The sequence below is a fragment of the Thermobia domestica genome, chromosome 5, assembly GCF_964235325.1.
Source record: "Thermobia domestica chromosome 5, izTheDome1.hap1.1, whole genome shotgun sequence".
NCBI classification, from domain to species: domain Eukaryota; kingdom Metazoa; phylum Arthropoda; class Insecta; order Zygentoma; family Lepismatidae; genus Thermobia; species Thermobia domestica.
Genome location: NC_137458.1, coordinates 227,791,616 through 227,818,610, shown reverse-complemented (window position 1 = coordinate 227,818,610; position 26,995 = coordinate 227,791,616). Strand labels below are relative to the sequence as shown.

General features: G+C 36.9%; 1 protein-coding gene across 2 annotated transcripts in view; it reads left to right on the top strand.

The window, feature by feature from the left end:
• LOC145686435 (non-selective voltage-gated ion channel VDAC2-like) overlaps nt 1-21,983 on the top strand; it is a 41,861-nt gene extending 19,878 nt beyond the window's left edge. For both annotated transcript variants that reach the window (XM_081759733.1, XM_081759734.1), the window contains exons 4-7: nt 4,246-4,364; nt 7,974-8,082; nt 10,190-10,398; nt 20,828-21,983. In XM_081759733.1, coding sequence (XP_081615859.1) covers nt 4,246-4,364; nt 7,974-8,082; nt 10,190-10,398; nt 20,828-20,919 — 529 coding nt within the window. In that variant the 3' untranslated portion in view covers nt 20,920-21,983. The remainder of the gene's footprint in view (nt 1-4,245; nt 4,365-7,973; nt 8,083-10,189; nt 10,399-20,827) is intronic.
• The last annotated feature ends 5,012 nt before the right edge of the window (nt 21,984-26,995 follow it).

The following is a 26,995-nucleotide window of genomic DNA, read 5'->3' as shown; positions in this document are numbered from 1 at the left end:
TTAGTGCCGAATCCATAGTTTTCGGGGTCGTTGAGATGAACATTTCCTATTCAGTTTAAATCCAAATTCAGCCCTTTATGTCCAAAATGAAACGTATTCTCCCCGTGTGAAGAACTGGTATTGTGCTAGTATTAAATATGAATAAAATTATGATAGGCGTATTCAGAGCTTCAAAGTAGAGCATATTTAACTTTGTTTACGACAAATCCAAAAACTAATGGCGTAGTAAAATTATAAAAAATTCTGAAGCACATAAAAGCAAAATAGTTTTTACATTTTTTTTTTAACTTGTAGGTTTTTATTTGTGGAGGAATGTACAGGAAGCTCATAGGCTGTATAATAACTGAATGTGTAGCCAATCAAGATATATTTGCTCCCCACATATATTTGCTCAAAAAGAATTGCAAGTTCTTTCTTGGTGTTTTTTTTTTTTTTTTTTTCTGTTTTTAAAACATGGCGATGAATCCTCCTTACAACTTTGAATGTCACCTCAGGAACCATTCCGCCACCGGATAGCTGTCTGCTAGGGTCTCGACTCTGCTTATGCATTGTAGCATTGGTGACTGTGACACTAGTATTGACGACTGTACGTATCGCTTAGTCTATCATGTTACTCCTTTCAGGTTTATTGGTATATTATCATATCAAACGCCGAATTGTTTTGAATCGTGTTTTATTTACTGAGAAAAAAGCTTTCTGCAACTGTAATTTTTATTTACAGAGTAGATAATCTTTCTAAGACAGTAATTTTCGCCTAGAGGGTAGCCAGTCCTTTTGTAACCTGCATTTTCTTTCTGCGACATTGTTGCACCGTCGCCTGTTGTTCTGCTTTGGGGTCTCAGAGAACTTCGAAGAAATCTCACCCGAACATTGAAGTACTTATAAAATATATAAGAACAGGATCCTCGAAGCAGTTTTTCAGAAAAGAAAAAAAAATCACCTCTAAGAATGAACTCTCTCTCTCTCTCTCGGATTTTTTCAGGAGAAATTGCTTATGCGAAATTATAAGATTAATAATGAAATGTGAACAAAATCGCATGAGGTATTTTCAAAAAATAAAAAATAAAATAAAAAAAAATAAAAAAGTAAACTACCCTTCGTAAATTTTTTTCAGAAGAAATGACTCCATATTTTGTTATCGATGAAACATTTACTTATGAAATATCAGCAAAAACGGCTGTGCCGTATTTAAGAAAATCGGCCGAAAGAACATATCCTCAAGAGAACTTCCACTTCTGGAATATTCCTTGGAAACCGATTTATACCATATTATAAAAATATTAATGGTATGTTGATTTATGAAATTCAAAGGAAGTTTTTATCGGAAAAATTGGTAATTTTTATTTTTATCCTCCAGGAAACAACTCTTTATTTTGGGGGATATTAAGAAAATTCGAAGAACTTTCTAGTGAACTTTATAAAACAGTAAGTTTAAAATTTGGTTGGGATGCGTCAAATGGTATTGCCTTTAGGCGAGTGTACATGCATCAGAACGAACAGACGGACTTTTTTTTTTTTTTTTTTTCATATAGAGGTCATGAAATGTAAATCCGTCGAAATCTCAAATCATATTTTTTTCACGATCATATTTCTTTATCTTCGTTCGAAAGTATAAGAAATTGATGCTTATATATATATATATATATATATATATATATATATATATATATATATATATATATATATATATATATATATATAATGTAAGTTTAATGGGTGCATTCGTTTCTGGTCGACCATGGCAACTATGTAGAACACGGTCAGTGGTGTATGTGCTGGTTACAGAATGGGACCTTATTATTCAAAGATGTTCTACTCAATTGGAACAGTGCGCAAAATACGAGGTCTTCAGGTTTTTGGTGAGGTGATAAGACATCTTGTTTCTCGAGGGTAATCATCAAATTGTTAAAAGATGTGAGACTGTAATTTCTGATCAGGGGCGTGGTCGCTATATAGACGTCTCGCTTCCAGGCTATTACTTTTTGTTTCTCCATAAATGAGATTGATATCTGTAAGGGCGGTCGCAAGGTGTTCTACCGTCCTAACTTTGTAGATGCACGTGTTTTACAACAATATCATTGTCAAATATACTGAATACTGAGATCTCAGACGACGTCACAGACTGCTGCTTACATTTGACTGTGCATTGAATAATATATTGACATTGTTGGGTTGTAGTTGCTTTTGTGCACGCTTGTAACATTGCTCACGTTCTGTGAGCTTTGTTTTAGTCCTTTCCTCTTTTATTTATTGTTGCGTCACTTATATTGACTTTTTGTTATTTACTAGTTATTGTTTATTGTTAGATATTTTGTTTACTATATATTTGTTATTCTCATATATTTATTTTCTCTCTTTTGGGTTTTTATTTCTATTTTGCAGCAGGTTTTTGTTTCTTATATTTTGGTATATTTGTTTTTAAATTTTGTTTGCGTACTGCCGCAAACAAAACAAGCTCAGGTCAGGCGTGTTGATCATGACGGGGACAAATAGCTCGATGTTGACGTTCCATTAAATCTCAAGCAATCAATCACAGTACCGAAAGGTGAACACAATTGATTATCCTGGTGCGCAAAGCTACCATAATTCACATTAGAGCACTGCTCAACTGTTGTTTTACTTTTCGTCACCAGTAGGCTAAACAGTTATTATTAGAACAAAGTAACGTATTTCAGAACTATTAGATCACACTACTACCAAAAGCACAAAAGCTCCAATGACAGCTACGCACGTGTTCGACTAGTTGCGACCTACAATGCAAAGATTCTTTTTTCTTGCATTGTGAACAATTGCAAACAGAACAAGCTTATGGGCATTATGTCCCTCCTCTCACCACTAGTTCTAGGTCTTAAATTCAAAATATTGCTTGTTCCTGTACGTTGAATTTAATCTGCGGTCATATCCTTATACTATTCCTACCAGTCTAGGAAAGTCATTGACTACAGGAACATTCGAGGACGTATGTAGAAGGAGAACTCCAGGAATCCAGAAATTTTGTTTATTTTATTTCTGGGATTAGTATTTGTAGTACTAAGATAGAAGTGGGAGCATTGTGCATGACACCATGATTGTCTGGCTCTCAATTACCGAAGGGTCAGAATAAGGAATACTTAATGAACTGATTGGGTGCATATTGAATGTATAACCTATCATTTTATATATAACCTACTAGTTCACCGAGTTCGATATTTTGCCCTTTTTATCGTTTTAAAAATTGCTTAAATAGTAAATACAAAAAAAAAAAAAAAAAAAAAAAACCTATGTCCGTGATCAAAATTTCATATATTAGCTTTTGAAGGATTATTTGAACTCTTATAAGTTTTTACACTTATTCTTTACTAAGATTCGATATGAAGTTCACCTCTTTCAATAAACAGCTCGTTCTTTATCTCGTTCCTAAGCAACCATAAACAAAAGCGAGTCGTTACTGCAATAACAAACCGAATAATACAAGTTTACAAAAGTCAGCATTAATCAGTGTAACTACATATATATATATATATATATATATATATATATATTTCTTTCTTCGAATGAAGGTATAATTCCAAAGCGAATTTCCTCTTAAGCCGGATATACATGGATCGACAAATATAAACAATCGAAAAAATTTAATATCGTTGCAAATGTTAATGAGATTGGACTCACCTAAAACAGTTATTATACAATGCAAGAATGTTACCGGTAATGTGAGTCTACATAGCAACGCAAAAAAAATCATTGAAAATTTCGTGCTGAGGTAGACAATTAGTCGTTGAAATCTATACGGACAAGATTAAAAAGAAAAAATGCTTAGGTGAGTTCAGTCGTACTTATAATTACTAGTTTTTTTTTAAAGCAAGATTTTGAAACATGAGTTGTTTTTAAATTTTTAAATATCAGATCATGTACGTTTCAGTATTAATGAGTTTTTCGTTGTTGTTGAGTTACTTCGCAAAAAACTGGAAAAATATGTTGAGTGTTTAGCAAATAGCCTTGTGATAGAAGCATATATATATATATATATATATATATATATATATATATATATATATATATATATATATATATATATATATATATATATATAATATTGTATTGTATTATACTAAATAATGTAGCGTAATAAAAATTGCGTATGCAAAGAAATGAAAGAAATGTTCGTACAATTATGCATTTGTGTGTTGACAGTAATCGCAGGTACTTTACATAGTAATTTTTACTAGCAACATTACTTTTAAACAATGACATATTTTATTTTTATAGGAAGAAGTCTGGTTGCATAAAGACTGCATTCAAACATGATTCTTTAGCCGTAAATGTTAACGTTGACTTGGAATCAGGTGGTCCAGTCGTTCACGGCTCTACAGTATTTGGTTATAATGGTAAGTGTAGTACCCTGTATTTTAGTGGAAATTGCGATAATAACGTTAGTGCTTTAGAGATGCTAGTTTTAAAAGTTTCAGTAAGTCAGCGTCGGTTATCTAGACCTACTCTTGTTTTCTTTCAACTTCAATTCCTGCATTCTCTCTTATCTTTAATAAGTATAATTGCTTTCCTGTAAACTTCCGTTGTTCTTAGTGGTGTTTTTCTGATCCCACATTTTTATCTACACTCATAGTTTGCTTAGTTACAGTTGTAGGTACCATTGCTGTTCTTCTTTCTTTATTATCAAAAGTTGTCGCCAGAAAAAAAAAAAAATGCTTGACTTACGTTACGACTTGCTCATTACTGGCCACAACTTTCTTGTCCCTAATTTTCTTTTTTTGGAGAGCACGATGGCTCAGTAGTAAAGTGCTTATCTCTGCTTCATGCGGTTCCAGATTCGATCCCCGCCCAAATAAGTTGTGGTAGACAAAATCGTGTCCGTATGTTTCTTCGGGGGTACTCCTGTTTCGTTCCAGTTATTCATTCCATCATTCGCTTGCTTTAATCATCGTCTCCCTTAACCTAAAGGGCATAATCATGGGACGCTAAACTGAAATATTTTATTTTCCTAATTTTCCTTTGCTGACGCTTTCCACATGGAGAAAATGTAACATTTCCGTCGTTAATTTGTGGCTGTCCAGCCTAACATTATGTGATAGTTTTTAAAACAAAGGTACTGTAAATGTAAAGTGTGGAAGTTCCTTTGAAGTGTGTTTTAACTGCCTGTATTAGTGGGGAGCATTAACATATATGTTCTTCTGTAAGTAGGTAAACAGAATGTACGTATGCTTGTGTATAAAAGTTAGACAGCAATATTCATATTACTGAAAAGAAATATGTTGTAAATATATTGTTGTGTTGTACCTTTAGACACTTAGAGCATTATATATATATATATAAACTAAACAATATACATACGAGGCGCATGTCAAGAAAGAGCCGATATTTAAAAAAAAAAAAAAAAAAAAAAAAAGACAATGATAAAATGTATTTTGTAATTGATATTCAAGTACATTTCTTTATTTTTCGACGTTGTCACCGTGAACCTCCTCCAGACATTTCTGGTAGCGTGACCCAAGCTTCTATATCCCCTCTGTGGAAAAATCTGTCGCCTGAGAATGCAGCCAGTCCAGAACTAGGTCTTGAGCACTTCACTGTCGTTGAAACTCCTTCGATGCAAGCTACTTTTTCAGGTGGAGAACAAGGAAGAAATCTTTGGGGCCAGTGTCTGAGCTGTAAGGGAGATAATTGAATAATTCTCATCGAAATATTTTAATTGTCTTAACAGTACGAGTAGTTGTGTGTGGGCGGGCATTGTCATGGATCAGAAGAATTCAGAACGTAGCATTCCTCTTGCCGATTTTGGATTGCACGTTGCAGTTTATTCAATATTTCTCAATAACATCTATTGTAATTGTTCGTCACTGTTCCAAGAATTCCACGAGAATCATACGCGTTTGGTCTCAAAACACAGTTGCCATGATGGTGTTTGTTTGAATTTCTTTGTTTTAGGAGTACCGGAGTGTCACCATCTCATTGACTGCTGCTTCGACTTCCCAGTGGCTTCCGATATCCAGGTTTCAAGCCCCGTTACTCTGTGCGAAAAGAAATCATTCCCATCTTCTCCCTAGCGTTCCAAACAATCACGTGCAGCTGTCACTTGCACTTGTGTATGTCAGTCACTATTTGATGTACTTTTTTTTCAGACACTTCTGGAAACTCTTTGGCAAGTTCAGTTATTGTGAACCAGCGATTGGATCGCATGTTCTTATTAACACGCTCCACCAGATCGTCCGTTTGAACACTGTCATCCGCTTCGCTCATCGGCATATTTGAACGCCCTTCTCGGAACTCTGCATAATTGACTGACCTTCCTTCACTCATTACTATCGGTCCGTAAATTACATAATTTTCGTTGGATTTCAACTACATTCTGTCCTTTGGCATGACAATCTCACTTCACATGTGGCGGGATTTTGTATTTCGGCACTTACACCTTACTGCTACTCGCATATACGCATTTCCACTCGAACGATTCTCTCTCTGTTGCAGCTACGGAATACTAGTGCATGCTCCTGTGACTTCTCAACTTCATCAATGTTGCCAGTCCCATGTAAAAAAAATTAGCGGCGTTTATTATTGTTATTATTATTTGGGGCGTTCAGAAATGATTGGCACTACAATTAATTTGTTTTCACAGGAACCATTTACTGAACAAACGATTACTGTTTATTTTAGAGGTATTCCCCGGCAATGTCTATTCACCTTTGCCGCCGTTCTGGAAGCTTCCTTATTTGTGTAGCAAACCATTCTTTGGGGGTATCTCCCTGCCACCGGACACAATGCCTGGAGTTCATCATTTGTGTTGAACTTCTTACCTCTCATGCTCTATTTCATTGTGTGGAATAAAGCATAGTCGCTAGGAGCCAGATCCGGCGAATATGGAGGATGCGACAATACACTAAACCCTAGTTCATGCACTGTGGCAATTGTCTGGCGACTGACATGTGGCCGTGCATTGTCGTGTTGGAGAAGAACGCCACAACCCCATTTCCTGTCAGCGTTGTTGGATGCTTCGGCAGTCTATGCAGTTAATTGCAGTAGCTCTCACTGTCGATGGACGTATTGGGAGGGAGTCATTCCACCAGCAGTATCCCTTCCTGATACCAGAAAACGGTCGCCATTTGTTTCCGCATGAATAGTCCCATCCGTCCCTTCTTGAGACGAGGGCTTCCAGTATGCCTCCATTCCATGGACTGGAGTTTCTTTTCTGGAGTCTCGTAGAGGAACCAAGTTTCGTAGACGGTGACCAGACGCTCAAAGAACTCGGTCGGATTTTCACTGTACTGTTGCATCAACTGCTGGCGAATCTCCACACGCTTTTGTTTCTGTGCAACGGTGAGGTCATTAGGCACCCATTGTGCACACACCTTGTGCAGCTTCAAATCCTCATGAATGATAGTGTAAAGGGAACTCCGTGATAGATCTGTTTCTTTTTGTAGTTCATCAAACGTGATTCTCCTGTGCTCCATTATCAAATCATTCACTCGCGCGGCATTGCTTGGTCTGCGTGCAGTTGCAAGACGTCCAGTGCTTTTGTTTTTTGCAGCACTGTCTTTGCCTTCTTTAAATTCAGATACCCAACGAAACACTGATCTGCGACTTGCTGCTGTGTTCCCACATACGGCTAATAATCTGTTGTGGATGTCTGAAGTATTCACTCCTTCCTTCCAAACAAACCACACTGTCCATCGTTGCCCATGTGTGTCTGCTTCCATGTTGTCTTTTCGCTGTCCACCAGTGTCCTGGAAAATTGGAACAACTGCTGCTACAATGTGCTACCTACGGAAAGAAACAAAACCATTTAGTGGGGTTTGATAGTACTATAGTCTATCTTAATGCATACATCAAAAAACATTTCAAACTACTACGTGGCACCAGTTATAGGGGAAAGTGCCAATCATTATTGAACGAACAAAATATTATTATACATGCAGCTCGTGTCGTATATATGTATGTGCACCGTTTTGCATATATAATTAATATTCTTTTTTTATCTTCTGCAGGCTGGTTGGCAGGTTATCAAATGTCGTTTGACAGTTCCAGCTCGAAGATTACGAAGAATAACTTTGCTGTTGGTTATTGTACAGATGACTTCGTAATTCATACAAATGTGTAAGTTTGCGTCTTAGTTCTTTGCATTGAAGATGAATGAAAAAAAAAAAAAAGTACTCGAATGTGTAATACAAGAGTGAAGATTAATTTTATGGTACTTTGTGTGTAATGGTTTTTTATTGCTGTGAACGCACAGAACAAGAATGCTTATAGTCTTGACCTCTGAATCTTGTAATGGTATTTTGTACCAAAATTCCTTCATCGGAGTATTTTCGGTATAAGTACGTTAAAAAGATTAAAATGAGCAAGTAATTTAACTAGAAATTGTAATGAAATATTTGTCATTTATAAAATGGAAGCTTAGTCCAAAGATATGTGAAACATTACTTTTTAACCTAGTAGAATGGATATCAAATAATCAAAAACAAAAATACTCATTAAAGAGCTCGAATATCCGTTCAGCGCAGTATTCAAATTTGAGTACCGAGAAAGAGAGAGAAATCTCTTCCAAGCGGTTAATATCACAGTGTGAAAACAGCTGGTTAAAAATCCAGAGAACTACAGAAGCAATTTCGCATTTAATATGTTACTGTTCTAATATTTATTTTGCTTAGGTTCTGAATATAAAGATAATGAGAAGATAACATAAATTATCTATAAGAAAATTTAATAGCGATAATTCAAGAGCCATGCAAGTTATTTCTACAATAGAGGAAACTTATCTGAATGTGTGGTTCTACAAGTTACGTGGATTTTTAAAGGGACTCACGAAAGATTGCAGTGACTTGTGGAAACATTTATGTGCATGAATTGACATTCGGATGCTGTGCTAAGTATTTTTGTTTTTGAATACGTGAATTATTTTTAATTTGCCTTTGTGCGAAGCCATGATTCATGAGAAGCAAAAAATATTTAGTTTGAGTTCGTCATTTAATATGTTCAAAGGGTGTTTAACTTACTATGTCTATGAGTAACTTACGTGCTACCGATGGCTGTATGTATTCACAGTACGTGACAACAGTAGTATAGTAGATCATGGAAGCTGAAAATCGAAAAACTTGGAGGGCTGCCAAAAGGCAGAATACTTACTAATCATTCATTTAGGCATAGACAAGATTGATTTTGTGATTTTACTGCGGTGGAAAAATTCCTAAAATACGAGAAGAACGTACAGTGGTTGATCTATTGAAACGAAAGATGGACAAAATTGAGTGTTCTTTCTTTTTTGAAATATAAAGCGAATACTTAATACGATAGGCAAAAATTGAGTTGCATGTGACCAAGTTATAAGTAACCACCGTCAACTGCAAAGTGTGCTAATAATAGTCCGTTAATCAGCTAGTACCGTTGTATCAGAAAGAGTTACAAATTGAACCAAAGTCAGTAGGGTTACATCCATGTGCTTTTTGCCGCCAAATTTTGCAGTCTTCCAGACTCAGAAATTACGCAAAAGCAGTGGACGTGTCATCAATCTGACCCCGATAGAGATAATTATCAATCACTGCAAAAGGTAAAAGTCGCGCAGTCGTAAACATATTAACAACAGATTGGAGATCCCTAATGAGTTTGGGCACCAGTACAAAGTTTATCGGAAGTTTTCATGAAGTGCTTGGTCACTGCTTGTCTACACTGAAAACCTTTGGAATCAAAGCATCGTCGTTAACATCAAAATACACAGTTCACTGAACCCAGTAAGCGGCAAGTATCGTTGAAATCCAACTCTTCAAACTCAAGACCTTTTAGTCAAGTTACCCCATTTATTTCTGTGGTTTGCAACTTACAATGTATTCTCCCTGTCGCATCAAGTTTGCATTTTCGTTTCCTAGAGGAAGGCTATAATGCAAACTCCAGTGCAAGACTAAAATCCGGAGTAATGGTACGATAAATACCCAAAAAATAGGCAATAAGGCGCCGTAGGTTTTTTTTTTTTTTCTTTTCTTCATAAACTTAACTTATACATTGGAAGGTAATGTAGTTAGAACTTAAACAAGATGAAAATTGTCTTGTAGTTTTCTTCTCATAAAAAGAATACAATTAAGATGGTACATGCAAACAGTTTATCAGTTTAAGGAGGCTGTTGAAGTTCTTCGCTTATATTAGAATAAATTTGTTTTGTTTTGTTTGTGGGTGTTCGTCCAAAAATAGACATGTGTTTTCTTTTTTTTAGGAATGATGGACAGGAGTTCGGAGGTTCAATCTTTCAGAAAGTTAGCCCACAGTTAGAGACAAGCATTCAATTGGCATGGAGTGCTGGTCCTGGTGCTACACGGTTTGGTATTGGCTGCAAATATACCTTAGATGATTCTGCTACTGTTCGGGCCAAAGTTAATAACTCAAGTCAGGTTGGACTTGGATATGAACAGAAGTTGCGTGATGGTAAGTGATTTCTAAAGTCATTCACGCATGTACAAAGATTTGGGGTTGCGGTGACTCAGTGGTAGGGCGTTCATCTCTAGTGTCTGGGGTCTCTTGTTCGATCCAAGCACGAAGTGGATTTTTGGTGAACAAACTCCGTGTGCGTGGATTCTGTGTTTTTCCGACTTCCCTAATTTAATTTATTCTCATTATGTCTCCTTTCAGCCTTCTCGTCATAACCATGGAACGTGAAACAGATTTCATTTCATTTGGAAAGATTAGAACTGTCAGACATTTCAGTAGTGAAATTAGCAGGTTGTTAGTCAGTGTGAATTTGGGGAGTATAGCGCCAAAACACAGGAAAATATAGTGTAGTAGCTCGATTGGTAAAGCTGTTCTCATACAAACAGGAAGTCTGAGTCCGAATTAGTTTCTTTTCAACGCTGAGGTTATATAAAACGTGTATCTACAGTAACTCACTCAGTCACTCTGGCCTATAGAACCCGAAGGTTCAATGTCGCGATCACAAAAGCTTTCCACTGACTCCTATCCTTAGCCAACTAGATCCAGTTTCTACTTTGTATTTCTATTTATGCGAGATCCATCTTAATATTGTCCTCCCATCTGCGCCTAGGTCTTCCTAATAGTCGTTTTCCGGTGGTCTTTCAGTTAAGATTTTGAAAGCGTTCCTATTTTCTTCCATCCTGGCTACATGACTTGCCTACCTGAGCCTCCTAGACTTGATTACCCTAACAATGCTTGGTAAACCGTATATATTATGTAGTTCCTCGTTGTGAAGTTTCCACCACTCCTCATTCTCGTTCCTCTTGGGTCCGAATATTCGTCTCAGGATCTTGTTCTCAAATACTTTCCATCTATGTTCTTCTTTCCGAGTAAGCGACCATGTTTCGCAACCATAGAAAACAGCAGGCATGATTATCGTTTTATATATTTTAAACTTCAAATTCCTCGACAGAATTAGCGACAATAAGAGATTTTCAACTGAAAAATAACACGAATTCCCTGCTTTAGTCGACATTTAATTTTGTCGTAAATATGGTTTTCGTCTGTTAATATTCTCCTGTTAATGTCGTCTGTTAATATTGATCCTAGATATTTGAAAGTATCCATTTTATCAAAAGTATTGTTCGATATTTTAACGCATCCATAATTTGCCGTATTACGATCCCGGCGAACTTCCGTGTATTTAGTTTTCTCTGCATTTATTTCTAAACCTATGTCCCTGCAAGCGTTCAATAAAACCTCTGCATTTCTTTCTGTTGTTCTATCATCCCCTATTAAATTTACATTAGCATATGCCATATCCTCATTCAACTGTAGACCCTGGTTGCTATCTTTGATTTTCCTTATAGCATATTCCAGAACAAAGTTGAGTAATAATGGCGACAACGCATCTTCTTGTATCAGGCCCTTCTCGACGTGAAAACTGGTGCACAAAAATTTTCCTACCCTGACTTTACTTTGGGATGCATTTAAACATATCTTAATTAATCTAATTAGCTTTTGCGGTATTCCAAATTCTGTAACAATGTTGTACAGTGCTTCTCTCCTAACCAAGTCGTAAGCCTTTCTAAAATCAATAAATAGTTGATATGCCGGGGTATTGTATTCCCACTTCTTTTCGAGTATTTGTTGAATGGTAAATATTTGGTCGATAGTTGATCGATTTCGTCTAAATCCGCAATGATAATCTCCCATAATTTCATCTGCGTATGGGGCCAATCTTGCTAATAGAATGTTTGAGAGGCTTTTATAGGACTTTGACAGAAGAGAAATGCCTCGATAATTATTACAGTCAGTTTTGTCGCCTTCCTTGTGAATTTGAACAATGATTGATTCTTTCCACTCTTGTGGCAATTTTCCCCTGTTCCAGATAAGGAGAATGAGTTTGTGTATCTTGATCCACAATTTTTCGCCTCCAGCTAAAATTAACTCAGTCGGAATTTCGTCTACACCCGGAGATTTGTTTCTTTAGTTTCTTTAATGCGATTTCTACTTTATTCGGTTAGGTTCTGGGATATACGGTTCTGCGGTGTGTATTTTCCTTTCTCAACGCACATTAGTTTTTGGATGTGTGTTAAGCAATTCGTCAATGAAATCTTCATCTATTTAAGATGCTATGTGCGTCAGTGAGAACTGTTCCGTCAGCTTTCTTTAATATATAGGCACGAGGTTGATAACCTTTCTTAAATTCGTTGATCCCCTTAAACGTGTCCCGAATGTTTTTATTTTTGCTATTATCTTCAAGTTCCTTAATTTTAGCTATCAAAAATCGCAATTCTTTGTTCTACAAGTTTTGGAAGTTTCTCACCTGATGTCTACAAAATTTTGTATTATTTATTTCCTTGTGATGGTAAATAAAAACTACAGTACTTGTTCCTTTGAAGTGAGCCGAGCATCTAAAAGCTCACCACTAGGCACCTTTTGTTGCAGCTAAATACCTCTTTTGGTTCCCATTTTAAAGTTCAATTACTTGCCTAAGATGAAAACATACATGAGAAGCCCATTAGTACAAAGCAGGTCAGCATTAGAAATTTCACTAGTTTTGAGATAAGTGATCAGTGTGTGCAACTCCTAAATATTATCTTCTTGAAGTTTGACATATACATCTTTTACGTTACTGAGGCTCGGGCCGTAAGCAATGACATGTTAGTAAAGTGCTAACGTTGTGGTTCTGCAGATTGCCTAAGATAGTGTGTAGTTTTCAGTGTGTTCACTTGAAGCTTTCATTAAGTACTGAGTGCGGTCATGAAACGGCAACTAGTATGAGGTAGCCCATGAAGTGAACCTATATTTTTGTGAGGAAAACAAAACAGTAACTTAATTTCACACAAGTGTTAATTTCCTAAATCGTATTGTAGGCAATTGATGTCCTGATCTTTTGTTTTTCCATTTTTTAAAGTTGTACGAATATACACTAAAAGTACGTGCTGTTTCGTTCTAATTTCCAAGAACAAGGAAATACAAGGAACTAACCCTTGTCTGTTTCTCAGTAAACTCCCTCTCTTTATTAATACACGGTTGTCATCGCTTCGTCTGTTTTGTGTAGGATGTGGCATTGTCATCTTCGGGAATATGTTTCAGATACTAGAAAATAGTACTTCCTAGAGAGCATCTAATGGGAAAATGACGTCCGCGAAGAGAATCCTTGAGGCTTGGGAACAACCAGAAGTCACTCGAGGCTAATTCTGGTGAGTAGGATGGATGTAGCAGAAGTTCAATACCTTGGTCAGCCAAAAATGAGGTTACAACATTAGGACGGCGTGGCGGTGAAAGGATGTAGAGGATGAAATTTCCATTTGCCATTTCTGGCCGTTTCTTATTCAATTTTGAGAAAAATTCTGTACTCAAAAGTCTTCGAAAATACTCGCCTGTAATTTATGACTTTTCGGAACATAATTGGACAATATCTGTACCTGGGAATCCCAGAAACTAGCGTGTGAATCATCATATAGGCAGATAACTCTATGTATACTAGCACACTATAACTGAAAAACACAAGCATCTTATAGGCTCTCATTATTGGTTTCTTCTACTGGCAGAGAGTTGTTCTAAATATGTGAACGTTTTTATTTATAAGGTAATAAATGTGAATCCTGAAGAGTATTCACATGATCCTCATCACTTTTTTGAATTTTAATAACTGAAGGCAATAAATAACGTAAATTAACTTGTAAGTAAGCGAGATGGAATCTGCAAAATGCCGTTCAATGTGTTCAGATATATAAAATGCCGTTAAATGTGTTCAGATATTTTTTATAGGTCAGAAAGTTTAGGGTGCACTTTATGACTTACTCAATTTTTTGCACCATATGAAATGGTTGCAAAGCCGTAATTAGTTCATTTAATGCTACAACATTATTAACATCTAACGAAAAAAGAATTGTCAAAAGGTGGCACACATACGGAGTTCTCACCGTTCTCGAAAATCTGGAAAAATCGGGGAATTCAACTTACTTGTAGTAAGTCGTGGAACAGTCAGGGAATTGTGAAAAGCTGGAAGTAACCTGTTGAAGTCGGAGAATTCGAAGTGCGGATATTTACTTTTTCGAGGTTTTTGTGCCTTACGCAGCTATTTGGTGGAGGATATTTTATAAAATAAATTACTTTTGTAAAACTTCTATACCTACATACATACTGTATACATGTAAATGCATAGTAGATGAGGAACCCTCTGGTCGGGAAAAATATAGTAGCTTTTTGCATTATATACGAAGTGCATTAGAAAAATAATGAAACTGACAACACTGCACAAACTAACAACGCTGCTGCATCAACGTTGACACTGCAATTAAGGCAATCCGTACTGTTGACTCAGTACATGTTGCCAGTTGCAACATGAGTGTTGAGAGCGCCTGAAGTGGTGTTTGTTGAGATAGATTACGAAAGTGGACCGACAATGGAGTTTGAGCAACTTCAGCCAACAAATTTTGTATAAAGCTTCCAAGTACACTACCGTGAGCTACGAAAAGTTACAAACGGCTTATGGAGAGCATTCCCCATCCGGAATGTTCACTATCCATAAGTATTTATATGGCACAAATCCTCATTAGAAGGCCGAGAATAAGTGGAAAACGAACTCCGTGCGGGAAGACCTTCAAAACCGGATGACAATGTGGAAAGAGTAGTGTCTTGTAAGACCAGATCGTAAAATGACAGCGAAAATAATCAGTAGAGAGTTACACTTGAACGTGTTTACCATACACCAAATTTTAACACAGGATTTGAACATGAAAAATATGTGCATCAAGATGATTTCGAAGAACCATTCATACGGCAGTGACCAGAAATGGATTTTTGGCAGAAAAAAAAAGCATTTCGTGTGGTTCCTTAACCTCCTTATTCTCTGGTTCTCAGTCCCTGTTATTATTATTATTGCTGAAAAACCAAGTAAGAGGGTGCTATTTTGGTACTTGGTATAATATCCAGAACGTAAGCGACGAGCTGGAAGGTATTCCACCAGAATTCCAGCACTGTTACGAAGAATGGAAACAACGTCTCTATCTCTTTGTAGCTGCCTAAAGTGACTACTTTAAAGGAAATAATGTTGATATGTAACAAGAATAAAATTCATCGTTGTCTAATTACTTTTCTAACACACCTCGTATAGACTGGTAACTCGTAAATCATAACCTGGAAAAGTCAGGGAATTTATGCTCGCCAAAGAAGTGGGAACTGTGGATATACCAAGAGTTATGTTAATGAATAAACAAAATGATAAGCGTAAGTGTAGAAGCTCACGATGCGTTGTTTTCGAGAAAATGCAGAAAAACCGATTAATTTGTAAACCTAAAATCTGCTGCACGAGAGCTATGCTACTTACAGTCGTGTGCACCAATGAAGTTTAAATGCAGTTCCAGGACTTTTGTTGCACCATTGAAAGTCGAAGTTCAGTACATCTCGTTTAAGTAAACTTCGGTCAATTTGTAAAATCGACTCTGATTGGTTGTCCTCTTTTGTCTAATCTTCGTTTAACAAAGTAACAAATGAAGAAAGCATACAGCGTGCCTGTCAAATTTTTGACGATTCCAAACGTTTCAGTATTCGCGCGCTACCCTAGCGAGCTGTTTTATCATGTAAAGTGTACAGAAAAATTTCGACAAGTCTTTAATTTGCCCATTTAATGTCGAGAACAGAACTCAATCAACCCCTGCGGGGCTTCTAACCCGTTCCTACTACTACTACTTTTACTATTAATACTACTACTACTACTTTTTCTATGGCTCCGTGTAGTAAAACTGCAATCTTATTTTAATGAAAAAAGTGTTATGAAAATTTTAAAACATAATCGGTAAATCATTTTTTTGAAGTATTATTTTCAATCTTACTTTAATGAAAAAATTATGAAAATTAAAAAAAAAAATCTTTCCTTGGGCGGGGTTTGAACCCACGCCAAAAACTATTTTCATTACTAGTAGGTTGCGCTAGCACGCTAGGCTACGAGGGCCAACAACATTTGGCGTTTACTTTCTGCTATATATATATATATATATATATATATATATATATATATATATATATATATATATAGACTCTTGATGTCCTATGTATATCGGCCAATAAGTTCAAAGGATAGCTGAAACGTTTGGGATCCGCAAATATGCGTGCCGGTCTTTTCGACTTTTAAGATTGAGTGAGTAGTTTAACTTAAGTGGTCGTAATTGTGATGGAAATAATAATGAAACCACGAGCAAAACATTTTTCCGAACACTACAGACTGATTTGGATCAACAAAGTTTAAACCCTCAAATTCGGCCGTTCAAGCTTGAAACCAAGTGTATCCACCATTTGACCGAGACTTAACCTTTACGTTGTTGGTATAACAGACATGTATGACCCTTCGACGAGCTTTGTTATGACCCTCGTTCAGCAGTTGAACTTCGTTGGTGCACACGGCCATTATTGGGGTAAAATTGATGTTGAAATATAGTCACTAAATTCTTCATTTGACTCTAGCAAGATCTAGAATATATAGTATCATCAAATGTGGCAAAGCCAAAAATTGTTACTAACTCCTACACTTTAATTTCTGTTTAACTAAATGTCTAAATTTGACCTACATCAGTCGATAGATCTCATCGAACTGAACAAAATGACGTGCTTGATGGCAAATTTTCGTATGGAGTTTTGAGCAAATCGAGGAAAACTAACTTTTGTGGTACAAAAATGTATGTTGTTACATGTCATTAATAGCTGTTATTTTACTGGAAGAAATTTACATTGTTAACTAGTACATTGTTGTTTATCTTTGCCTAAGTCACACACACTCTTTACATATATACTACTCGTAAGATTTTGTAAGCATTCAGTGGTTTTGTGAAGCATTGTAAATACTATTAGTGGCATAATAAACGAGGAGCTCAACATATTAAAGGATATGTATTACTTATCAGTTGCTAAAGGCAACCTTTGTATCGACAATCGGTTAAATACCATTTGGGAAATAACAATTCAAATTTAAGATTGTTCAGATGTACTAATATTCTACTGTTGCTACTACATACCTTTCTTTTCTGTTATTAGTTTCTAACCAACGTTTTGTAAAGTATGTTTAAATGAGGTGATGTAAATATTCTAGTGTGTTCATTGTTTCATAATACTAGCGAGTTCGAATGTGTATTTAGCCCAAGAAGCCCTTGTTCACCCTGGCACTCTTGGCAGAGGTTGTCCAGGTCTTCCCAGGGCAAGAGTATCCGGATTCTTGTCAGTGGTTGAAGTCCAAACAATGCTTCTTCCATATCGCTGTAATCCAACACTGTTAATACAATGAAATCTGTGGAAGTGAACTACAAGCGCATGTAGGATTGCCAGACATTTTTCCCGCAAGTTTTATATATTTCTAACATTTTCGTGTTATATTCTTCGTAAAACTGTTTCTTCCTTTTTTTTCTTTTTTTTTTTTTTTTTCATAAATAAAAGAAATTAAAACCTTGGACCCTTTTAAGTAGAGAAACTGATTTCTCTGAATGTTAACAAGGAATCCAACGATGCAGCTTAACATCTAGAACGTAACATGTGGCGTTTTCGTTTCGTATCTAACCGACTGCTCAACCGTATATTTAAGAATAATTGTAGTTTTAATACCTTATCTCTGTAGTTCTTCAACTCCATCTCGACCATATCGCAGTCTCGATCGCTTGTGATATGCTTACGTCAGGAACAGAAACTACTCTGAATAAAAGAACAACTCCAATGAATTTCGATGTGTTCGGCAAAGATTTTTGAATATACAAAAATGAATATCGCACTGTTAGGAGATACAAAGTCTTCATAAAAATACAATGAAAAGGCAACAAAGTTTTGTGTAATTTACTTGAGTGGTTGGATATGAATTTAGCGTCCCTTTCAGCACCAAGGCTGAGACGAGAACCTGTAGCTTAACATGGAATCCGAGCTCTCACCAGGAATTGTAATATACTTTGTTTTTATGTATTGTAAATATTTTCAGTGAAACTGCGCCAGTTTTCGTGGCCCCGCGTAGCGTAGTCGCTAACGCTATCGCCTTCGGTGCAAGCGGTCCCGGGTTCGATTCCCGGGGGGGTCACTCGGTCGAAAAACTGTAACACGCTTTTTCAGGCCAGCCATCCTGAATGAGGTTTCCCTGGGTTTTCCTCATTTACACCAGGCAAATGCCGGAGTGGTACCTAACTTATAGGTCCCAGGCCGCCTTCTTCCTTCCCTTTCCCCGGATTGTGTACTCGCCGAGGTACGTCATCCCTCCAATCGTAACGGGCTAAATGGCCTTAGATGCCGAAAGCCCAAAAATCCTCAATCCTAAATCCTGCGCAAGTTTTCAATTAAAATTATTCTACATTAGTATGTGAAACTATATATGTGGTTGTTATATGTAAATTCTGAATATCACATTTACTATCTTCGTCCCCCCCCCCCCAATTAAAAATCGTAAAATATTTTTTTTTTTTTTTTTAAATATGGCAATCCTAAGCGCATGGCTCCACAGTAAATAAATAGGTACAGTAATGTACTTAGTTATCAAAATAATGGAAATGCCTGTATACTGCAACACGTAACACACACACACACACACACACACACACATATATATATATATATATATATATATATATATATATTATAATAAGTTAACGTAGTGCTGTGTTTGGTAATAGTGAGTAGTAGTACTCGAAGCGATGTAGTACGGTTCGGTGTGTGCAGTAGTGTGGATAGTAAATACAACATATCTTCTATTTTCAAAGAGGGTAAATTGTGGATGCACGCAAGTATTTATGCTTGGAGCAGGTTTATCCAAAGTGATGACAAAACATCATTAGAGAAGAGAAATAGTGGACGGAAACCAAACTTGCTGGAAGAGATTACCAAACATTAAAAAGGATTTTTCTAAAGAACTGTAGATGTAATGCGACAGACAGCATCTGGAATGATCGGTTTATATAATCACAGTCACGAAAGCTTCATAACGTCAACATCCGCGGTCGAGTTGCTATTTCGAAACGCTCTGATAACCGCTGATAATGGGAAGAAACTATATGTTCATCTCTTCCTGTTTCTAGGTTATCTAAGGCATATGCTGTAGACTGCCTACATGCTACCCTTAAAATTGGGCTGTAATAGTAATCCGTTGATAGCATTAGTTTCAAAGAACTAATTACAGTCCGTGATTATGTGAATATTTTAGGTGAACAGATTAATCTTACGGTCTTTCAAAATGACAATCCAGACCTGTTCAGCCGTGGTTTCAAGAAAATTATTATGCATTGATCTTGGGCTTATGACTTGGCGACGAAACCTTAACGAACAGCTGTGATGAGTTTTAGAAATACTCACGCATGCGAGCAGTGCATTGGGTGGAGAATGGTCCACTATTCTAATTAAAACGATTCACGAGACATGTCTCGATTCTGCGACTAGTGTAAGCTATACTACAAGCTAAATGTGGCGCAACGCCATTAATGAGAAATTTGCAGGTTTTTTTTTTTTAAGTTTTTCCGTTATTTTGTAAGCACCTGTATGCTGTACGTGCAGACTACTGCGAAGTTAAGGAGTTGGTTAGAGGGGGAAGTGTGTCAATCTAACAGGTATTACTGAAAATCGTCATGTTTGTAGTATCGAATATTGTATTAAAAATAGGATTAAATTGATAAAGCGTGTTTTTAGTGCATGAGCTCAGAAAATAAAAAAGTAAGTTCTATGGAACATAAGTTTCATTAGTCATGGTGTTGGTCGTCCATTTGCATGACATTCGGTAATTTTTTATTTTATTGTAATTCAGCAAACTTTCAAATGCCTAACTGTTAAGAGATTTCGGGACTAATAAGGTAAATCCTCTCAAATAACCTGATCATATTGATCATGGTCCTGTAGTTTAGGTGACAACTTCTGTTCAGGAGAAAGAGAATATTTGTTAGGGTCTGAATTACGGGTTTCTGAATTATTTAGAGCTGTGAATATATAAAATTTTGGAGTGAATGTGTTTGTTGTTCCCATTACACGAGCAATACGAATCATATCTTGTTTTGCTCATAGTAAAACATACTTTAAAATGGTGGAAATACCGTGTAGCGGTTTATGTGTATATTCATTGTTTATTATACACATTGGAGGGAATAGAAGTTGATAGTGCATGCGGATGTTGGTTGACTTGTAATGTTACATTTAAGTATTGATTTCATATTTTCTATCAAATAATTATCTTGGTCTCATTTAACGAAAAGCAGATATGTATAAACTAGTAAATATAGTTACCATATAGAGCTGCAATATTAGCAAAGTTATTGACGTATTAAAAGAGCATCTAGTACTGAGAGTATTCAGACATCGACTGACTGTGGGTTTATTATATTTTCTGCTGCTTTAGTTATAAAACTAGAACTAGATGTTTAAGAATAATTTACAGTTTTTGTCACATGTAAAATTGTTAATATAATTTATTTTTTAATCTTTTTTGCAGGAGTTGTATTGACACTCTCAGCATTAATTGATGGAAAAAATTTTGATCAGGGTGGTCACAAAATTGGTATAGCGCTTGACCTTGAAGCTTAAAAGCAAGCGTAATGATGTGAAAGTATGCAGTGAAGCTTGAGGAAGGAATGTATGGTTACTTCGTGGTACTGGATGCACTTAGGGGAAAAAAGGAGTAAATAAGTTAAAAAAGGATATGTAGGGTATCTCTGTGGTGACTTTTTACGGGGTGCAGATTTTAAGTACCGCATCCAAATGCACTTTTAAAAAAATACAAAAGTACTACTGTGTCTGAAGTAGAAAGTTTGTTTGTTGCCATCTTAGTGTCCAGTTGGTCAGCGGGTGATGGAGTAGTAGCCAACTCACTTAGGCTAGGAAGTGTGCAAAATAAAAATTATTTATTCCTCATAGATGGGATTCCAGTTGTTACTGCTTGGCTATCCCTTCATTTCAGAGGAATGTTTACTTTCTTCTATGAAAAAAATACTGGAAACTTATCGATCAGGAAAGCAGACTCTCTTTTGTAATGTAGTTATATAAGTAGAGAGCTCTGTTCGGTAATTGTAACATGTCAAATCATATATAATACATAGTACTAAATGTACAGCATTTCTTAGCTTGATGTGAATAACGAAAAAATTTCCTTCTTTGAGCTTCCTGTTCGTGTAAAGAGCAAGAAGTAATTAAAAGCACAGTATTTCCAGTAAAAAGCTGTTTATTGGTTTTAACATCTTTAAAAAAAAAAAAAAAAAAAAAAAAATTACATAGCAAAAGAAAAGACTACTTGTAATAAATTGTATAAACATTGAAGTGAGAGGTCGCAAAATCACTAAAGACACTTGTACTTTTTCTCCCCTTTCTCATTCCTAGTTCTCCTTTCATGTCTAGCTCCACAGATGATGTTAAACTTGTGGGAAACAGTTTTTTGTTACCACACTTGGTATTAGCGTTGTTAGTAATTAAATTAGAACTTTATTGTACAGATTGTCAGGCTAGTCTTGTAAGAAAACAAAATCTTGAAGCAAGTGTGATTATGGTTATATATATATTATATAATCATGAAAATATTTATGGCAGCAATATATTGTGTTTCTGCTTAAACAGTTTTGTATTTATGATTTGATGAATAAATTTCATCAACCCTGGTTCTCTTCACTCAGTGTGATATTCAGTCACTGCAAGTAAAAATATTGTGATTTTGTGTGTGTGTACGTCACAGTCGTAACGTATTATGTTCTTCCTGGTGCATACCCACATGCTACAATATACAGATAAAACTCTTTTTGTGTGTGTGTGTGTGTTAGAGAGAGAGAGAGATATAATGAGTGAGTGATAGTTTGCACATTGAGAAATGTTAGTTAATTATAGTATTCACTAAGCTTCCGATGCTTTGGTTTCTTAATAAAAAGATGATTTATTCTGGTTTTCAACCCTTCAGTTGATAAATATTTTGATGCATTAATCGTGTACTGAGCAATAACATATTGCCTTACTACATATTCAGTATATCGGTGTTCCGAAAATGTTATCCTCCAGATCTAATCTAATAGATGTTAAATTGATACTACGAAGTAGTATTCGACTAGTCAGCATTTCTCTTATCAAACATACATGATAGACGTTAGTACTTATTCTGCCTTTGACAGTGAAGTTATTTTCGCTTAGAAGGAACATATTTTATTTTTGCGAAATATTCCACTATGAAAAGCTGTCCTGTCAAAAGGTTTCTGCAATGAACATCAAGTATTTTTTTCTCCCTCGCTCGCATTTAATTTTATTCCATTTTGAACACGAAATGTTGCAGTAAAAGTTTTTTTTTTTTAAATTTAAGTAGCTGAAATGATCGTTCTTCATATGGAAAGATGTACTATGGATAATATTGTGTATTTGAACCCTTCCTTCCATCTTTTTTCGGAATGCATATTTGCATCGAAATGAAATTATAAAAATCCATCTCGACCGAAGTATAGAAGAAGTAATTTGTTATGGATGGGGCATGTGTTCAAAAATTTTCAGGTACTGCCTTATTCCAGGCCTATTCGCCTCCCCAGGATTGACCATCTACCATTCATTTGTCAGTCTCCTGTAGCCTGAAGGACAGAACCATGGAGCGTGAAACTCAAAATAAATAAAGTAGAAATGACTGTATTGTTTGGGAGTTTTTGTTTAAGATTTACAGGGTATTATTATTTAAGTAATTAATATTTTTCTGACCAGTGTCCACTATTTCTTTATTAAAAATTAAAATATTTGGTAAGTTTCCATAATGTAACGTTATCTTCCTCAGACGTTAATATGTATGTTCATATTAATGTAGGTAATAGAGACATCATAATATTAAATCATTTATCTATTATGATGTTTTACCTACATTAATATAAACATACATATTAACGTCTGAGGAAGATATCGTTACGTTATGGAAACTGTTACGAAATATTTTAATTTTTAATAAAGAAGTACAAACTCTGGTTAGTAAAATATTAATTATTTGAAGATCTACAGCTTGAGAAACAGTTGATCATCAGATTAGTGCGCTGATAGGCTACCTTTTCGCCTGTTTTATGTAATTTATTTCGAGGTGAAATCTCTGAATCGTCATCGTGGAGAACGTTGCATATGAATGAGCCTTTTTTTCTGGAAGAGGGGAAATAACCTTCTCGTATCCCTGTAGCTTACAACCAGTGATGTAATGCTGATTTTGTAGGTGGGTATACGCTCATCTTCTGACACACACACACACACACACACACATATATATATATATATATATATATATATAATATACACTCGTGCTCATATTTTAAGAATAATGCGGATACATGGTGAAACAACGCTCTGGTGGGCGGTTTTCGGTTGGAAATCATCTCGGGGTATGACCATGCGGTGTGGTCGTCGCACGGTGGCGCTGGCAGCAGTCCAAATACGCAGAGGTGTGTTGGTGCATGTCAGAGTACGGTGCAGCGTGTACGTGTGAAGATGTCAGACGTGCTAATGGTGACTGTGTGTTGAAAATTGCTCAAAGAACACATATTTATGACGTTATGAGGGGTAGAATAATAGGGCGACTGGAGGCTAGTCAAACACAGCAGGTTATAGCACGGGCCCTCCGTGTACCACAAAGTGTGATCTTAAGATTATGGCAACGATTCCAGCAGACAGGAAACGTGTCCAGGCACTACAGTACGGGACATCCACAGTGTACAACACCACAAGAAGACCGATATCTCACCATCAGTGCCCGCAGACGGCCACGGAGTACAGCAGGTAGCCTTGCTCGGGACCTTGCCACAGCCACTGGAACAGTTGTCTTCCGACACACGGTCTACAGACGACTGAACAGACATGGTTTATTCGCCCGGAGACCTGCAAGGTGCATTCCACTGACCCCTGTTCACAGGAGAGCCCGTAAAGCCTGGTGTCAATGGAACAGTGGTCTCAAGTTATGTTCACGGACGAGTTCAGGTATAGTCTGAACAGTGATTCTCGCCGGGTTATTATCTGGCGTGAACCAGGAACCAGATACCAACCTCATAATGTCCTTGAAAGGGACCTGTATGGAGGTAGTGGTTTGATGTGGGGTGGGATTATGATTGGTTCACGTACACCCCTGCCTGTCTTTGACAGAGGAACTGTAACAGGTCAGGTGTATCGGGACGTCATCTTGCATCAATGTGTTCGCCTTTTCAGGGGTGCAGTGGGTCTCACCTTCCTCCTGATGGATGATAACGCACGGACCCATCGAGCTGCCATCGTGGAGGAGTACCGTGAAACAGAAGATATTAGGCGAATGGAGTGGCCTGCCTGTTCTCCAGACCTAAACCCCATCGAGCATGTCTGGGATGCTCTTGGTCGACGTATCGCTGCACGTCTTCAAACCCCTAGAACACTTCAGGAACTCCGACAGGCACACTGGTGCAAGAATGGGAGGCTATACCCCAGCAGCTGCTCGATCACCTGATCCATAGTATGCCAACCCGTTGTGCGGCCTGTATACGTGTGCATGATCATATCCCATATTGATGTCGGGGTACATGCGCAGGAAACAGTGGCGTTGGGTAGCACATGTGTTTCTCAACTTATCACCAATACCGTGGTACCGATGTGTTTCGTTTGTTCGTATGTTGTGTTCACTATGTGCCTATGCTATTAGCGCCAGTTTTGTGTAGTACCACAATCTACAATTATCCTTAATTTTTGAGCATGAGTGTGTATATATATAGGGTGTCCATAAATTCCGTTGCCACACCGTGCATCTTCGAATCGACTGCGAATATCAGAAAACGCAAAAACATGTCCATCATTATTTTATGGGGCGTGAGTTTTGAGCTATAAAAGGTCCACTCCAGACATTTCTATAGAGGTACGTAGGGTCAACGTGAAAATTTTAAATGGTAAAGTGGTCGAGTAATACAACGTTGAAAAAGACTCTACAAGAGAAATATTTCGCCGAAAGTTTCAAGTCCTTATGTCGACTCCATCCAAAATGGCGGGGGTTCACATTTCGTGTCCATACATTCCGTTACCACCCCGTGTATTTTCGAAACAACTGAGAATATGATAAAATGCAAAAACACGACCCCTCGTACCCTTGTCTGGGGTGGACCTTTTATAACTCAAAATTCAAGTCCCTTAAAAAAATGATGATCGTGTTTTTGCGTTTTCTCATATTCGCAGTCGTTTCGACGATGCACGGGGTGGCAACGGACTTTTATAGATACTATATACTGTGTGTTCGAAAACTCACGCTTCAACTATACACCACAATGTAGGGAACATCAAGACAAGAAAGAAAAGTCGTGTGCGACTTCGGTCAGAGGCCACTAGTTACGGAGATATTAAGTGTCGAAACTGTAGGAAAATGAACGTGAGAGCTCTATATCGCCACAACCCTGAATGATAGAGCGAATGCGGCATGGTCACGTCAGACTTCAAACCTACTCTATTCAGAAATGCGTGTGTCGCAATTCTGAAATGTGTGCACAAGGGATTCCCTAAAAGAAGTGGAGATTCCCCGGAAATTATCTGAGGAAAACTGGGTCGAAATTAGCATTTATAAAAAGACATATTGATAGGAAACAAGTATTCGGTTGCTGAACAAGGATATGTCAAAAACCTACACGAAGATATAAATGCGTGGTTGCATAACGAGCAGTAACTTACAGAGCATAAAGAGAAATTCCATCTCAGTGGCGCTCAATTGTGAAGGCGTAATGGTTCGCTCATGCGGTGATGAATTGTATGTAAATTGGAACAGTTACAAGAAGAAAAAAACATATGAGAAGTTGGGCCCTTTTTTCGATCCAACTTCTCATGTACTAATCGAAAAAAAATAGAAATAGCCCCATGAAAGGCTTACAGTAACGAGGCGGTCTAATGTGATTGAGGATGACGTGTGGATGTATGCTGTGTAGGTATTTACAATTCGTTCGTGCGAGCATAAGAATGATATTATCTAGCGCGTTAATTCTGTTGGTAGAGCGTTTGCTTCGCATTTGGGAGATTGTGGTGTCGATTCCTACTGCTGTCCATTGTGACTATGGTATTTGCAGGGTTTCCCTCAGTCGTAATTGTAAATGCTGGAGTTGTAGCTAGCTAAGCATGCCCTGGGCAATAGTTTCCTAAATCTCTTTCGGTATTATTGTTGGTATAGTATATGGAATGTAAAATGGCCTCTATGTGTGGGTTAATAAGTAAACAACCATCGCCGCACAGTTTCGGCATCAACTGATGCCTGAACAGTACATTATGCGAGCAGAATTTAAATTTCCATTGCTGATTACCGACTGTTTGCACAGTAATTCGTTGGTAGCGAGCAGCCACTCTGTATAGAATGATGGCGGTTGTATGGAAGGTTGCGTTATACAAAGTTGTAGGGATACTATACAACACGGATACAAGACAATCATTGAATTACTATATGCAGATTTCCGTTTGAAATATCATTGCCGTCCACATTCATTTTTGTGCCCTTTGTGTGCAAGAGCAAAGAAGTAATGAGTTTATGGCAAGTAGTGTTGCCACGAGACGAGACACGGCAAAAAATTGAGGCTGTCTCGTCCCGTATTTCGTCTCGAAAATAAAATATCGTCCCCTACTTCGTCTCTTGTCTCTAAAACGGGGTACGACACGAGACACCAAAATGTCTCGTTTTAAA